This window comes from Quercus suber, unplaced genomic scaffold (genome assembly GCF_002906115.3).
Source record: "Quercus suber isolate HL8 unplaced genomic scaffold, Cork oak 2.0 scaffold_100, whole genome shotgun sequence".
NCBI classification, from domain to species: Eukaryota; Viridiplantae; Streptophyta; class Magnoliopsida; order Fagales; family Fagaceae; genus Quercus; species Quercus suber.
The window spans coordinates 340337-355894 of record NW_027069565.1 but is presented as its reverse complement, the minus strand read 5'-3'; the positions used below and the strand labels follow the sequence as shown (position 1 = coordinate 355894).

The 15558-nt window shown below is 37.8% G+C and overlaps 1 protein-coding gene and 1 long non-coding RNA gene across 2 annotated transcripts; both read left to right on the top strand.

Moving 5' to 3' along the window:
* Window positions 1-3557: 3557 nt before the first annotated feature.
* LOC136068135 (uncharacterized) lies at window positions 3558-4829 on the top strand. Its single transcript, XM_065774865.1, has one exon. It carries the CDS (start codon window positions 3558-3560, stop codon window positions 4827-4829), a length of 1272 nt encoding a protein of 423 aa, XP_065630937.1.
* A 6588-nt stretch (window positions 4830-11417) lies between these two features.
* On the top strand, window positions 11418-12118 carry LOC136068124 (uncharacterized). Its single transcript, XR_010629532.1, has 2 exons — window positions 11418-11542; window positions 11808-12118. It is a non-coding gene; the product is annotated as an uncharacterized LOC136068124 (long non-coding RNA).
* Window positions 12119-15558: the final 3440 nt, after the last annotated feature.

Here is a 15558-nt window from a genome sequence, read left to right as displayed (position 1 = left end):
GTTGAAGCGTAGCATTTATTGTTGCTACGCTCCAGTTAAGCTACATCAGCATCCATGTCATTATCATTTTTTCTTCACAACTTTTTATACAATTTTTTAACATTTAAAGTTAATTAAAAACTCTATTATATTACAATCAAAATATCATATATATCTTATTTTTAACTATTCTTATTTATTATTAAATTTTCAATTCTATTTTAATTTTTCATATCCCCACTACTTTCTACCTTATCATCTTTCTCATTCCATTTTAACTTTTCATATCCCAACAGCTCTCTACCTTAATATCACTATTCTATTATCCTTTTATCTTCCTTTATTTTTTACTCTTCTTATTCTTATCCTCATACTATAAATTTGTCATTCCCTCTCTCATTCCATGCATAATTTTCAATTTTTCCACACACAAAAAATCACATGGGTATCATTATTAAAGCTTAGATAAAAATAACCTTAATCAAAAATGTAAAACCCACCAAAAAGATTAGAAATTTTTACCTCAAAAAAAGGATGTGAAGGTGTTTATGAGTTTTCAAAAAAATTTCGGTGATCTTGTCGGAAAAATGATGGTGGAAATGGTGATATGGAGGTGCCAGCAAGAGAGTTTGAAGGAGTGAAGAGGAGTTCTACCGAAAATGAAAAAAAAGAAAAAGAAAGAAAAGAGAAGTAAGGAAGTGAGCCGGCCAAAGGAATGAAAAGATGAGAGAAAAAGGAGTGGTGGGTAGTGGGGTTAGGTGGGGCAAGTGGGAACCAAAAAAAAAATCTGATTGTTGGGAAATTTAGACCCTAGTTGATAGAATTAACAAGTTTTAAATCCAAGTTGTTAATTAGATTTATTATGAATAAAACTTGTTAAAACAAACAAACATCAATATCATGTCAAAATAATATGCAGCGGAAAAGTAAATAAGACAAAATATGATGATCTAAGAAAACCAATGAAACCAACCAATTTCACAGTAAAAAACCTGGGGGGAAACCTTCCCAAAAAGCAATCCACTATAGTAAAAAGAAGTTTCAGATTTAGTACAAAACTTTTGTCCCTAGACTCTACAATCCCCGTAGATGAACTTACAGCAGAAAGCTTCTACCGCTTCAGAACCTCTGAACTCTTCAATATATGAACGCCACCCTTTGATGATGCACGAATCCTAGTACGTGACTAACCAATTGCACGAATCCTAGTACGTAACTTCAATCACCAACTAGAAGAAGATGTTGGCTGCAAAGTTCTTCACTTCATCAAGAATGAAGATCAAGAAGCACTTGGTTACAAAACCCTAAGGCACAAAAGACGCAGTAGCTTCTTTCAGAGAGAATAAGGCATCGGTCATCTTTTGCATATGTTCTCCTTGTATTCTCTTATGTGATGGCCTCTAAAATAAGCCTTATATAGGTCTAGGGTTGTGAGAAAAGAAGCCCTACACAAATACAAAAACGTGGGCCTAAAATCAGATCTAGAAATCTGATTTCCCGTAACCTCGATAGATAGTATCTGTCGAGCCTCATTAAATCTCGATAGATAGCTAGGTGTCGAGGAGCTGTCGATGGGACAGAAGCTTTCTTGATCGATCCACTAGTTGTCGAGAAGGTGTCGAGATTGCGATAACAATCATCTGAAGAGCTCGATAGATAGCCAGCTGTCGAGAAGGTGTCGAGCAGGTGTCGAGCTATCTGTCAGTAGGTGTCGAGCTATCTGTCCAGCTTTATTGAACACCTTTTCTTCACTTGTTTCTTGGTCCAATCTTCATGACTTTAATACTAGACTTGAACAACATGTTTCTTGAAGTATTAAACACATCCTAGATCTACCCAATTACAAGTAAAGTGCGTTTTGTCAAAGGATTAGCCAACTACATAAAATATGTCCTTAACACTGATCTTGACTTTTTTTTTTTAATTTTTTTTTATTTGCCGATTGGGACGTTACAGTTTCCATGCTTTAAAAACTTGAGATCCTAAAGATTTTCATTAGTAGAGAAAGTTAATTATAAGTGAAACCAACATCATACATGTAAGGTTGAAATTTATCAACCATCTTGTTGGCTTTATTCTGTGCCAATTTGCTTGTAATTTAAGCATTTAGTAACCCTGTATTTAGGTGGGATTATTGTAAGGGTAGTGTGTGAGAAGATGTGAAGAAAAACTCAAGTATGTGCAAAGAAGTAGAGCTTCGCGGCTAGGACTCGCGGGTGGCTTGCGGCTGCAAGTCGCCAACTTCAAGCACGTGAGATGCACGCAGGGAAGCTGAAGGGTCGCGCCAGCTGTCGCACTACAGGACAAAAGTCCCAGGTTGGCTAGGCCGTTACGTCGCGACTTGATTTCGCGACTTGGACAAGCCACGAGACCAAGCCTTCAATTTACCCTGTTTGGCAAAAACTATCTCTTCGTATTCTTTTCTCACCTCACTATATATAGACCCTTATACCCACTAAATTGAGAGAGCTTCCAGAGAGAATTTTGTGAGAGAAAACCTTAGAGAAAAACAAGATTGTCTCATCCCCAATCTTCATCTAAGAAACTCTACAAATTCATCTACTCTCTTCCTCTCCATTGTCATACCCTTGAAAGGTATTTTACCAAATTCTTATCTCACCAAACCCACGTCTGTGAGAAGGTTTATTTGGTGCTGAGGGAAGCAGTTTGGAAGGAACCAATATACATTGGTTGATTCTATAGTCAAGTAGTGGAATCCAGGAAGCTAAAGAAGAAATAGGTTCGGCGTAACCTCGTTGGAGCAAGAAGCTTAGAGGGCTTAGGTACCTGGGTAGATTAGGCTGGAGGGTCTTCTACTGTTTATGTATCCCAACTATATTCTTTAGTAGATTTTATCACCGCTTGGAGGGCGGCGGAGAGGTTTTACGTCAAGGACTTTGGTTTCCTCTTCGATAACACATCGTATGTTGTTCGTGTATTTGCATCTTTCTTTCCTTTATCTTTACCTTATATTTACTGCTGTTGATGTGTTTATATTTGACTTAGATTGTTTATCAATTCTGTTATAAGCTTATTATCATGTTTCGCACATTAATTGTTTGATATAAAGCTTGAATTGGTATTTTTGTATTTTGGGGTCTAAACGTTCAAGGGTGTTTCGTACCTATATTGAACTCTCAATTGGTATCAGAACGGGTACACTTGTTGTGGTTTTAATACCTGAGTGTGATCCTTGGCCCCTTGTTGAGATGGATAGGTCTCAATCTTTCACTGTTCCACCATTTTTTGATGGTAATAGTTATGCATTTTGGAAAGTCCGAATAAGGGCGTTCTTGTATTCTATGGATGAGGCTGTGTGGGATGCTGTTGAAATAGGTTGGACAAAGCCGGGGGATGCCAAATCCACTTGGGACAAGGCAGCTCTTGCGGCGGCTAATGGAAACAGCAAAGCATTGAATGCCATTTTTTGTGGTATCTCTCCAGAAGAATTTCACAGGATTTCACATATTACCGTTGCTAAGGAAGTATAGGAGATTCTGGAGACGACTTATGAAGGAACCAAGAAGGTGAAAGACACCAAACTTCAGATGTTGACCACTCGCTTTGAGTAGCTAAAGATGGATGAGGATGAGTCCTTTGACTCTTTTTACAGTAAGTTAAACGAGGTGGTTGTCGGCAAATTTAATTTGGGGGAAAAGACGGAGGAGTTTAAAGTTGTAAGGAAGATCCTTCGATCACTACCAGAAAGTTTTTGTGCTAAAGTTACAACCATTGAAGAGAGCAAAGATCTTGACGACATCAAGGTTCAAGAGCTGGTCGGTTCTCTGCAGACATATGAATTGTCCCTACCTTCTCAGAAGAAGAGCAAATCACTTGCTTTTAAAACAATTGATGACAGAGTGGCATCTCATGACCCTTCGGAAGAAGATGCAGTAGATAAAGATGTGGCGTATCTTGTAAAGAACTTCCGAAAATTCTTGAAACTCAAGAATGGTGGGAAATTTGGTGACAAAGGAAAATTTCAAAGTTCCGGGAGGGAGAAGAAAGAATTCCGAAGGAAGGATGATAGAAATTCTCAATCATCTCAAGGAATCACTTGCTTTGAGTGCAATGGACACGGACACTTCAAAAAGGAATGTCCCAACTATTTGAAGTCCAAAGGAAAGGTCTATGCCACTACTCTGAGTGACTTGGATTCATCAAACTCTGACTCGGAAGAGAGTTGTGACGGAGAAGGAAACTACTCCGCATTCATGACCATTACTCTTGTGGAGACCTCAGATGATTTGGATATTCTTGTGAAGGAGCTTAGTGAGCATTCTGATTTGGAGTCTATGGGGATTATTGAAGAATCGGGAGATGAAGAGGAGGAAGATTCAACTGATCTTCAAAAGAATTACGCCTCACTTCTGGAGAAATCGGGTGAGTATGCAAGAGTGGCAAAGGCGGCTGTGAAGAAGATGAAGAAAGCTGAGGAAGATTACAAAAGTCTTCTGGCACGATACAAGGAGGCAAAGTGTGAAATTAAAACACTTAATGGTGAGCTATCAGAAACTTACACAAAAGTAAGGTTCCTTGAGCAAGAAGTTGTGCAAGCTCATGCCAAGGTAGATAGGGTCTCCTCTAAGAAGCTAGATGATGTTATTTCATCTCAAAAACGTGCCTCAGACAAGTTTGGGTTCGGATATACAGGAGGAAGTAGCTTATCAACCAATGTCACCAAAGAAGTAAAGTTTGTGAAGACCAATGAGACGGTTGTTGATAAGCCTACTCCTGAGATAGTTGAGGATGAGAAGAAGAAGAATGTGGCTAATCAACGGGTGCTTAACAAGTCCCGTAATCAATCAGAAGCCAGATTTAGGGCTAGAGGAAGATCTCTCCCAAGATAGCAACAGGGTCTTAGAACAGAATATGTTTGTCACTATTGCGGATTGCAAGGACATACCAGACCCAATTGTCAAAAGCTGAGAGCAGACAACAATGCAAGTGCACCTCGCTCATGAGGAAGAAGAAATGATATGAGGTCTTAGGGTGGTGAGCAACCAAGGAGTCAAAACCGTGATCTAGGAATGATGGATGTGATGAAGATGATCGGTGCGTTCACAAATTGCTTGGAAAGCTTCACACGAAGGTTTGACAGTCCTAACTCTCGTACCTGATCCGTCAAGGATATCACCCCAAACACACGTGACGTGTGGGTGACGAAGGGTACTCATGCATAAGCATTACAACATGTCCATGCATCAATACTTCCCATGTTTTGTGTATTTGCTTGGTTGTGTGCTTCTTGCTAGTTTCTAGATTTTTTTCCTCTGTGTGTGTGTCTTTGGTTCAAATTTTTTTACATTGTTCTTTATGTTTTGTTTTGATCATTCTGTTAATTGTTTTTGTGTCAAAAAAATCCAAAAACACATAAAAAGTAGAAAATCCAAAAAGTTTGATCACTTTGTTGAGTTTTGTCTCAAAGCATATTTTGCCTTGTACCTTTGTACTTATGGCTTTGTGCATTTAACGAGCTTAGCTTGTCTCTCATGCACTCATATCATTGTGGAAGAAATTTTGAAATCTATGTGACTGTTGTAAATAGATCTTCAACCTTGTCATGAATGATTAGTGAATGGTTTTGTTGATCTTGAGACATGCATAGACTCATGCCTATATATCTTCCCACTTTTTATTTTTTTGATTAAAAGAGCTCTCTAAATGTAAATCTCCAAATGAAAAGAGATATAGAGCTGCAAAAGCCTGTTGCACAAATTAGTATTCGACTAGGAAAAAGGGAAATCGACCAAAATAAAATGTATGATGCCCAAAAAGCCAAAGGCTAACTCATAAATTGAAAAATCAAAAATTTCAGGCATCTATCTCTAAATGAGATTTTCTTTGCTCAAAAGTTGCAAATGATATGTTGAAAATGGAGCCAAATGAAAAGCTTCAAAGTATTGTTATCAAGTACTTGTGAGAGGTCATATACGCATGTTTCTAAAATTGAGATAGGTCACATAATCTAGTGCTAGTTGTGTATGCCTTGATTGAATTGATCATTGAAGCTTCATATTGGACTAAGGACTATCTCATTTTTGATATCCACACACAACACACAAGTCTATGTTCAATAAATATCATATTCATTTGTGTGATTATACTTGATTAAATGTGTTTTCACATGCTCAATCTTTGTTGATCAAACACAAAAAGATTTTTGAGTGTTTTAGTTTGTTTTTGGAAAGTGCCTTGTTTTTACAAAAATGTCAAAATTTTCAAAAACAGTGTTGCCTTGTTTTGGCGACTAAGTCGCAGGTTGGCCCAGTCGCATGCTCCAGTCGCGAACCTCTCTCAGAGATTTTCGCGGCTAACTGGTGAGTAAAATGCTCTAATCATGAAAAAGACTTAGAAAATTTTTCCAAAATTTGTGTTTCCTAGTTTTCACGGGTCAGTGTGGCGACTGGTTCGCGGGTGGAAGGTCCAGTCGCGAGAGGTACTCAGGGAATTTCGCGGCTTATATCGCGACTATCTCGCGAGTAGACCTTCCAGTCGCAAAAAACACCTAGAGAAATTTCTCAAGTTTCTTCTCTTCACAGTGTTTCGCGGCTTAACCTGGCAACTTACTGGCGACTTGATCCAGTCGCGAAAAACGCGTGTTTTGTATTTTGAAGACAGTTTTAAAAAATGTTTTTCAGTTTTTTCCCTCGAAGTTCAGTGTCTGTTCATCTTCTTCTCAAAATCTCTTTCTCAAACACTCCGTGTCTCACTGTAAAAGAATCCATTTTTGCATCATGTCTTCTTCAAACAACAAGAATAAGGTATGGGTTTTCTTTCCCTCATTCCACTCTCACTGTGTTGATCATTACCTTTTCGTTTTGAATATTGCACATGTGTTATGTGATATACTATGTTCAAATGGGTTTGACTAATATGGTGAATATGTTTGTTTGAGGTTATTGTCTTTGGTTGCTGAGTTTATTCTGTATCTTGTCTGTGCTTCAGTATGCTTGTCTCTTGTTTAAGCATTATTCATTTGATAGAGTTACTCTTTACTCATTAGACATATGGGTTTGGGGTTTTTTGTGGTGCATTCGGCACGTGGCTTTGGGTCATTTGTCTATGGTTCTGTAGTCTTTAGAGAGTTTGTGCTCCATGGGATGGTTCAACCATTTGTTCTTGTTATGTTAATCTATTTCTTGTGTTTGTGACTTAGTGAATTTTTTTTTTTCACATTCTTAACTGAATCTAATCAAGTTGATGTTGGTTCTCTGTGGTATTGCATCTGGTACTTTGCTGTGTGTTTGCTCTCTTACAGATGTCTCGACAATCTTTTAAAGGAAAAGAGGTTATGACAGAAGAGGACACATTACCTGTTGCAAAAAGAACACGGTCTTCCTCACAGCCATCTACTGAACTCAATATTGAGTTGTTCAGAACTCCTCAACACCGAGATGCCTACTCAAGCATTTTTGACCGGGGAACTCCTATAGTGGAACAGGAGGTCAAATTTGACACTTTGGACACCACTTTTGTCCCACGGATCTTCGAGGCAAAAGATTGGGTAGCACTATTTGGAAATTTTTTTGATCCGATGATTGAACTAGTGAAGGAGTGTTTTGCCAACACAGTTGATCTTGAGAGTGAAATACATTGTCTGGTAAGAGGAACAGAGTTCATCATTAGTCCAAACACCATAGCCGAACTTCTCCAAATCACACGACCTGCGGATGCCGACATAACTCCGTATGATGATCGTACTCCAGTGATTTAGGACATTCTCCAAGTTCTTGGTCCTGACCATAACATTTCCAGTGCCGGCACATCCATTAGTACTACCAAGATTTCACCGGATTTGACAACATTGAAGCTGATTATGTTTTCAAACCTCTATCCATTGACCAACACGGTGTATATAAACCTTGGAAGGGCACAATTTCTATGTGATCTAATCATAGGCACCACCATTGACATCTGTGCCTATATTTTTCACATCATAAGAAAGACAGCAACCCGAACAGTAGCACGAGGGTGCATTACATTCTGTAGTCTTATTATGAAGTTCGTTCTAAGTGAAGGTGTTACTCCTCCCTCAGTTGGGAACATGATTGCTTGTCCTCAACCAATCTCTATGTTCACTCTACAAGCCAGCAGGAGTTATTCATCCAAAACTCCAAAGAGTGCACACCTATTTTCTGCTACTCCTGAGCCAGATTCACCTGTACATGCCACCCCTGCTTCACAGCAACCACGTACTACACAACCATAGTCTGCTCCTCAGCCGGTCAAGTTGGAAATGTTCTTTGATAACATCCACAAACATCTTAAGGAAGTGGAGAAGACCCTCAGAGATGGCCAGAGAGAGCAGTAGGAGAGATTGGCCGCTATGTAAGACCAAATTGATGTATTGGCAGCTTAAGTTGATGGCATTTTCACAAAATTGCAACACTGACCCTTTGGCCATTCGTGTCAAAAAGGGGGAGAACTTTTGGGGCAGCTCTTGAGGGGGAGTGCTTATTTTGAGGGGGAGATTTCTTCATCATTTCTTTTTCATTTGATTTTCTGTATATAAAACTTTGATAATTCAGAAATACTGTGGTGGTAGTTGTTTATTTCAGCATATATATAGTATGATGTTATTCAGCTTCAGTTCTTTATGTTGTTAGTTTGTACCCATGTTGCTTATGTAAGCTTTAAGGTTTTGGTTTGTTTCAATGCACGTTTGTAGGCCTTTGTGGTGTGTGCCATGCTTTATGCAGCCTTTGTGCTTTGTTAAAATAAGTACTTTCAACTAAATGTCTTGCATTTTCTTCTAAGTACTGTCACTCTTGTGCCCTTGTAGGATTTTTCCTAAATGCACATACTTCATGTACTGTGCATTGGTTGAGTGTTGGTCATTCAAGCGATTTACCTTGTGTTTATCATCTTGAATGTCTGAATGTTCATTCCAAGTGTGAATGAGCATTGTGATCACTTGGTTATAGTGATTACTTGTTTTGGTCTTGTCATGGTTTAGTGCTTTATTCCATTGTGCATGATCGCAGTGTGCTTGCTCCATATGCATTACAAGTTTCTGTATACAATGAACTTATTGTGTTGTTGTGTTTCAGGAGTTGCTTGTTCTTATGGTTCTAAAGCTTCGCAGATTCTAGAGTTAGGTGTGAGTGAGTTTTCCAATTGTTCCCAACTCACGCGTTAAGTCTAGAGTTTGTTTTAGGGTTTTGTCACGGAATAGCCAAAGGGGGGGATTGTAAGGTTGAAATTTATCAACCATCTTGTTGGCTTTATTCTGTGCCAATTTGCTTGTAATTTAAGCATTTAGTAATCCTGTATTTAGGTGGGATTATTGTAAGGGTAGTGTATGAGAAGATGTGAAGAAAAGCTCAAGTATGTGCAAAGAAGCAGAGCTTCGCGGCTAGGACTCGCGGGTGGCTCGTAGCTACAAGTCACCAACTTCAGGCATGTGAGATGCACGCAGGGAAGCTGAAGGGTCGCGCCAGCTGTCGCACTACAGGACAAAAGTCCCAGGCTGGCCAGGCCGTTACGTCGCGACTTGATTTTGCGACTTGGACAAGCCGCGAGACCAAGCCACCAATTTACCCTGTTTGGCAAAAACTGTCTCTTCGTATTCTTTTCTCACCTCACTATATATAGACCCTTATACCCACTAAATTGAGAGAGCTTCTAGAGAGAATTTTGTGAGAGAAAACCCTAGAGAAAAACAAGATTGCCTCATCCCCAATCTTCATCTAAGAAACTTTAAAAATTCTTCTACTCTCTTCCTCTCCATTGTCATACCCTTGAGAGGTATTTTATCAAATTCTTATCTCACAACACCCACGTCTGTAAGAAGGTTTATTTGGTGCTGAGGGAAGCAGTTTGGAAGGAACCAATATACTTTGGTTGATGCTATGGTCAAGTAGCGGAATCCGGGAAGCTAAAGAAGAAATAGGTTCAGCGTAACCTCGTTGGAGCAAGAAGCTTGGAGGGCTTAGGTACCTGGGTAGATTAGGCTTGGAGGGTCTTCTGCTGTTTATGTATCCCAACTATATTCTTTAGTGGATTTTATCACCGCTTGGAGGGCGGCGGAGAGGTTTTACGCCGAGAACTTCGGTTTCCTCTTCGATAACACATCGTGTGTTGTCCGTGTGTTTGCATCTTTCTGCTTTATCTTTGCCTTATATTTACTGCTGTGGATGTGTTTATATTTGGCTTAAATTGTTTATCAATTCTGTTATAAGCTTATTATCATGTTCCGCATATTAATTGTTTGATATAAAGCTTGAATTGGTATTTTTGTATTTTGGAGTCTAAACATTCAAGAGTGTTTCGTACCCATATTGAACTCTTAATACAAAAATTCATGTATGTTTAGGAACATTATGAAATGAAGTCCAACAAGATGCACGGCTAAAATTAACACTGAACTGTCTATTTTCACATGGGAACAAGAGCTTCAAAGTAGAAGCTGAAATTATTGGAGAATTGAGTAGTGAGTAGTGACATTTATAGTCAACTCCAGAATATAGCAACGCAGGATTTGTTTGCTGGATTAAATAAGAAGACATCGTATTTGTATATAAACTGTATTTGTATCTCAAAGAAAAAGAAAAAGAAAAAGAAAAAGAAAAAAAAAACTAATTTTTCTGGTCGATAAATTTACTTCAAAGGAAGTTTAATTTATAGCGGTTGATGTACATCTAATAACAAGAAACCCTTCTCATTTTTTTTTTTTTTTTTTTGTTCTTCTGTTCGTGTACCAACAAACACGGCTGTTGTGGTGTGCACGGCTGAAGATGAATAGAACATTAATAAGTAGTCTTCAATTTCTTGAAGCAATGATCATGGAAAATGATGGAATCTTCCAGGAGCTCTCGCCTTCACCTGTAGGTAGATTGTCTTAGTTGTACTTTGTTTTATTTCTATGAACATTGCAGTTTATCCAAAAAAGACCTTTTGGGCATTGCAATAACCTGGACCCATGTAGTATAATATATGTCACGAGTCACGACCCATTGGCTCCACTCCTGAACTGGCAATAAAAAAGATTAGATATAATATTTAATTTTTTGTCGTTGTTTTGACCCCTTAATTAAAACATCTGACCATAATATTTTTAAATCCTACCTGAAATAAGCTTAAATATGGTCCTTTTAACAATATTTAGGACTTTTTAAACACAAAAAAAAAAAAAAAACCAATAACAAAAGTAGAAATTTGTTAATCTTAAAATTTAGAAAAATGTTAGATCTTAAAAAATTTGAAATAAATCAATCAAATGATAGATAAATAGATGAATGATTGATTTGCTATGTACATTAAAAAGATGTAGTTGGGTCATTCTCCTGTACCCCTCTTTTTTTTAGGGGGTACGGTACCCGGCCACCTAAGTTTTAGCCATTAGATTTACTTGTTTTAATCTTAGCCGTTTGTATAATTTTAACAGGATATCAGTTACCGGTTAGTCAAGTTAACATAAAAAAACCAGAAAAAAAAAAAAAAAAAAAACAACATACGGTTCTTCTTCTTCTCTTGCATCTGATCTGATCTGAAGCAAGTTCTTGTGGGTTCTTCTCTTTCGTCGTCTCTTCTCTCCAACCTTCATTGTTAATGTTCTTAGGTAAATCACTGAATCTATTTTTTGGCATTTGTGTCTTTACAATCTAGAGTCTCTAAATTTCTTATAGCATTCATTTAGGGATTTTGATTCTTAACCCCTTTCCTCTATATTTGTTGAAGTTAGGGAAAAACCCTAGTGGTTTGTGTGCATGCCATGGATTCTGTGTCTTCCATCAATTGTAAATTTGAATCACAAAATATTGATAGGATTGTCTAGGTTTATTTGTGCCTCTGTGGGTTTCGTTTGATTTGTTTATGGCCAGTAGATTCTGGGAATCATCGCTCGAGACAGAGGAAACAGAGGAACAGAGAAGAAGAGCAGCGCAAGAAAACAACAGAGAGGAGGAACATGCGGAGAATACAGCGAAACCCACATTGGAAAGCGAGTCAATTTCGGATCAAGAATCGAGGATAGCTCCCGAAACCGAGAAAAAGTTGGAGTTCTTGAAAGAATTCAAAGGTTCAATTAAATAAAAGATTCCTCAGCTCCTCAAACATTAAATAATTGAAAGCTGTAGATGTCTCTGTAGGGCCTCTAATACTCACAAGGTGTAAATCAGATCTGGAAAAGAAGAAGGTTGGGTCTCACTGGTTCACACTCACAACCTGTTTTGTGATTAAATCCATTATTATAATTTCTATCTTTTTTATTTTATTTACTGAATTGAAAATATTTATGGGCAGTTGAATTTTTTTTTTTTAATATTGAAAAAAAAAACCTCGTCTAGTTATTAACTATAAACCTTTGAACAAGGTTTTGGAATGGATTCGGTATCCTATTCCCAACAAGAATGACCTGGTCCATAGATTGTGTGAGGCTGTTGTATTCTCAAAATTTGATATGAAATCAGGATTCTGGCAAATCCAGATTAGTGAGAATGATCGGTACAAAACTGCTTTTACCACTCCTTTTGGACATTATGAGTGGAATGTTATGCCTTTCGGTCTCAAGAATGCCCCCAGTGAGTTCCAAAACATTATGAATGATATTTTCAACTCAATCAGTCATCATCACCATCTTCATCATGTCCAAACCACTCTTCATTGTAAGGGTAGTAAGGATCTTTTGTAACAGAACCTTCAGAGGACCTATCATCATCCAAACTAGCTTTTTCTGCTTTTAACATTTTGATGAGAGCATTGAGAGCATCAGGGTCCTTGCGGATTTCATCCAAAGGAGAACTCTCTTTTCTAGGTTTAACAGTTTTAGCAGAGGAAGTAGGTGCCTCCAGCACAGGGGATCGACCAAGTGAACAATCTTTAGCAATGGGGAGAACAGCCGAGGATGAAGAATCTCTGGAAACAATAGTAATAATTTTCTGAACATGAGGGAATTTTCCCCACCATTTCACATACCAATGTCTAGCGAGAATATCACCATCTTTTTGATACTGCCACTTTAATATCCAAGGTATCTTGAAGCGTTTAACAAAGTGAAGCAAAGGAGGGAACTTAGCACCAAGAGCATTAACCTTATAAGATTTCTTGAAACATTCAAAAGCATTAAATAATGGTTCAGGAAATATCTCTTCAAGAGGGCCATGTTGGGACCACCATCGGATGAACCAAAGAGGTAATGGTCCAGTGAAATTTTTATCAAAGTTAACAAACCAGGAATGAGACATGTCTTCATTCTGGTGAAGCATAAATCTTGACCAAGCAGTGATGTAATCAAATAGGAATAGGGGATGGGAGAAGAGGACATAGTCCTAGTAACACTAGGGGAATGACCCCATTCTTCTTCAGTAATAACATTAACAATGTAAACACTGTGGTAAATAATTTTGGAAGTATCAATTTTATCAGAAATGGTGTTAATAATAATGGATTTCTCATTACGCAAGAGATCAGAATAATAATTCAAATTCTTTTCTCTATGCTCAGGGATCCAGTGAAATCTTGGAGGAAAATAGCTTTTAGCAAGTTTGAGAGGATCAGAAATTGAAGCTCTGTTGGGTTCAATATAAAACATGTTTTGAAAATGTTGTTTTTTGATGTATTGAGGGATGTTGGAGTTTTTTGGGTAAACAGTCTTAATGGGTCGGTTAACAGGGGTAATAGCATAAGGATCATAACATGAGGCAAGAACAGAGGAGTAATTGGGCTTAGGGATAGTACCTAGTGGGGTGAAACGGTTAACAATGTCCAAAGAGGAAACAGGTTCTGTTTTAACAGTTGGATTAGGAGTGGCAGGTGTCTTGTCCTTAGACCTTCTACTTGCCATTGGGACACTGCAGAAATTCACGGGTAAGGAAATCAGGGATGGAATTTTGAGATCCTTTAATATATTCAATATCAAAATCAAAAACACTTAAAATAGCTTGCCATCTGGCAAAAATATGTTTTGAAGCAATATTTTCAACTCCTTCAGCCACTTCACCATTGTTTATATTGATGATGTTCTTGTTTACTCCAATTCCATTGATGAACACTGGAAACATTTGTATCCGTTTCTAGACACTATTAAAAGAAATGGTCTTGTTGTCTCTGCTAAGAAAATCAAATTGTTTCAAACAAAGGTGCGTTTCCTTGGCTATGATATCTCTGAAGGACAAATTCGTCCTATTGATAGAGCCATCCAATTTGCTGATAAATTTCCTGATGTTATCACTGATAAAACTCAACTCCAAAGATTTCTTGGGTCATTAAACTATGTTGCTGATTTCTACAAGGATATGAGAAAGCAATGTAAACCTCTTTTTGATCGGTTAAAGAGCAATCCTTCACCTTGGTCTGATGTTCATACTTCTCTTGTTAAACAAATCAAGTCTCACGTTAAGACACTTCCATGTCTTGGTATTCCAACTGTTGATGCTTTCAAAATTGTTGAAACCGATGCCTCTGATATTGGTTATGGTGGTATTTTAAAACAAAGAGTTTCTCCAGAGTCACCTGAACAAATTGTCCGTTTCTATTCTGGAATATGGAATAATGCACAGTTAGCAAAATAAGGCGGTAGAACCAGCCAAGCAGTATAACAAAATAATTCAAACTAAATAATTCAAAAGCAATTTAGAACCGTCCAGTATGGCGGTAATCCGTCCATGGTGGCGGTAGCAACAAGTAGTATAATGAACATAATGAACATAGAGTTAACTGAAAATACTTCTTTATTGAAAGTAGAGTTAAACACTTACAGTAGTAGTAGTGAATACAAGATCTCAGAATAGATCAACAGTTACAAAGCTTGAACTAGTCCTAGTTACAAGGTTTGTAGGAACAAGGTAGTAGGTGAACAAGGTAATAGTAGGAGAATAGGTAGCAAAGAACTCTCACAAAGAAGGCTTCTAGGAAGAAAGCTCTCTCTAGGAAGAATTCTCTCTAAAATTGCTCCTTCTGAACTTAAGGGACATCCCCCTTAAATAGGCAAAATTCGGAGTGAACAGTAAAAGTGAACAGTAAAAGTGAACAGTGATCCGTGAACAGTAATCTATGAACAGTAATCTGTGAACAGTAATCCATGAACAGTAATCCGTGAACAGTAATCCGTGAACAGTAATTTTTCTTACTTTTTGACTTGAAGTCATCAGCAAATTTGGAATTTGATGGAGATGCATCTGACTTGGAAGTGACAAAAGCAAGCAAATAATTCATTGTAGGATGTAGGAGTAGATATATGCATAATATCTTTTTGACTAACCAAAGTAGTAGGAACATGAATCATCAACTCTTGTCAGAAGCATGGTCTTGAATAGGAACATAGTATGAGTACGTGAATATTGGAACATTTAGTAGGAGCATGTGAATATTGAAACATTTTTAGCCATTGTGCAGGCTAGACAAATAGTGTGAATCAATCAGTCATCGTCACCATCTTCATCATGTCCAAACCACTCTTCATTGTAAGGGTAGTAAGGATCTTTTGTAGCAGAACCTTCAGAGGACCTATCATCATCCAAACTAGCTTTTTCTGCTTTTAACATTTTGATGAGAGCATTGAGAGCTTCAGGGTCCTTGCGGATTTCATCCAAAGGAGAACGCTCTTTTCTAGGTTTAACAGTTTTAGCAGAGGAAGTA

What these genes read in the sequence shown, in the direction of transcription:
- LOC136068135 (XM_065774865.1), top strand. Translation starts at nt 3,558, where the DNA reads ATGGATGAGGATGAGTCCTTTGACTCTTTTTACAGTAAGTTAAACGAG.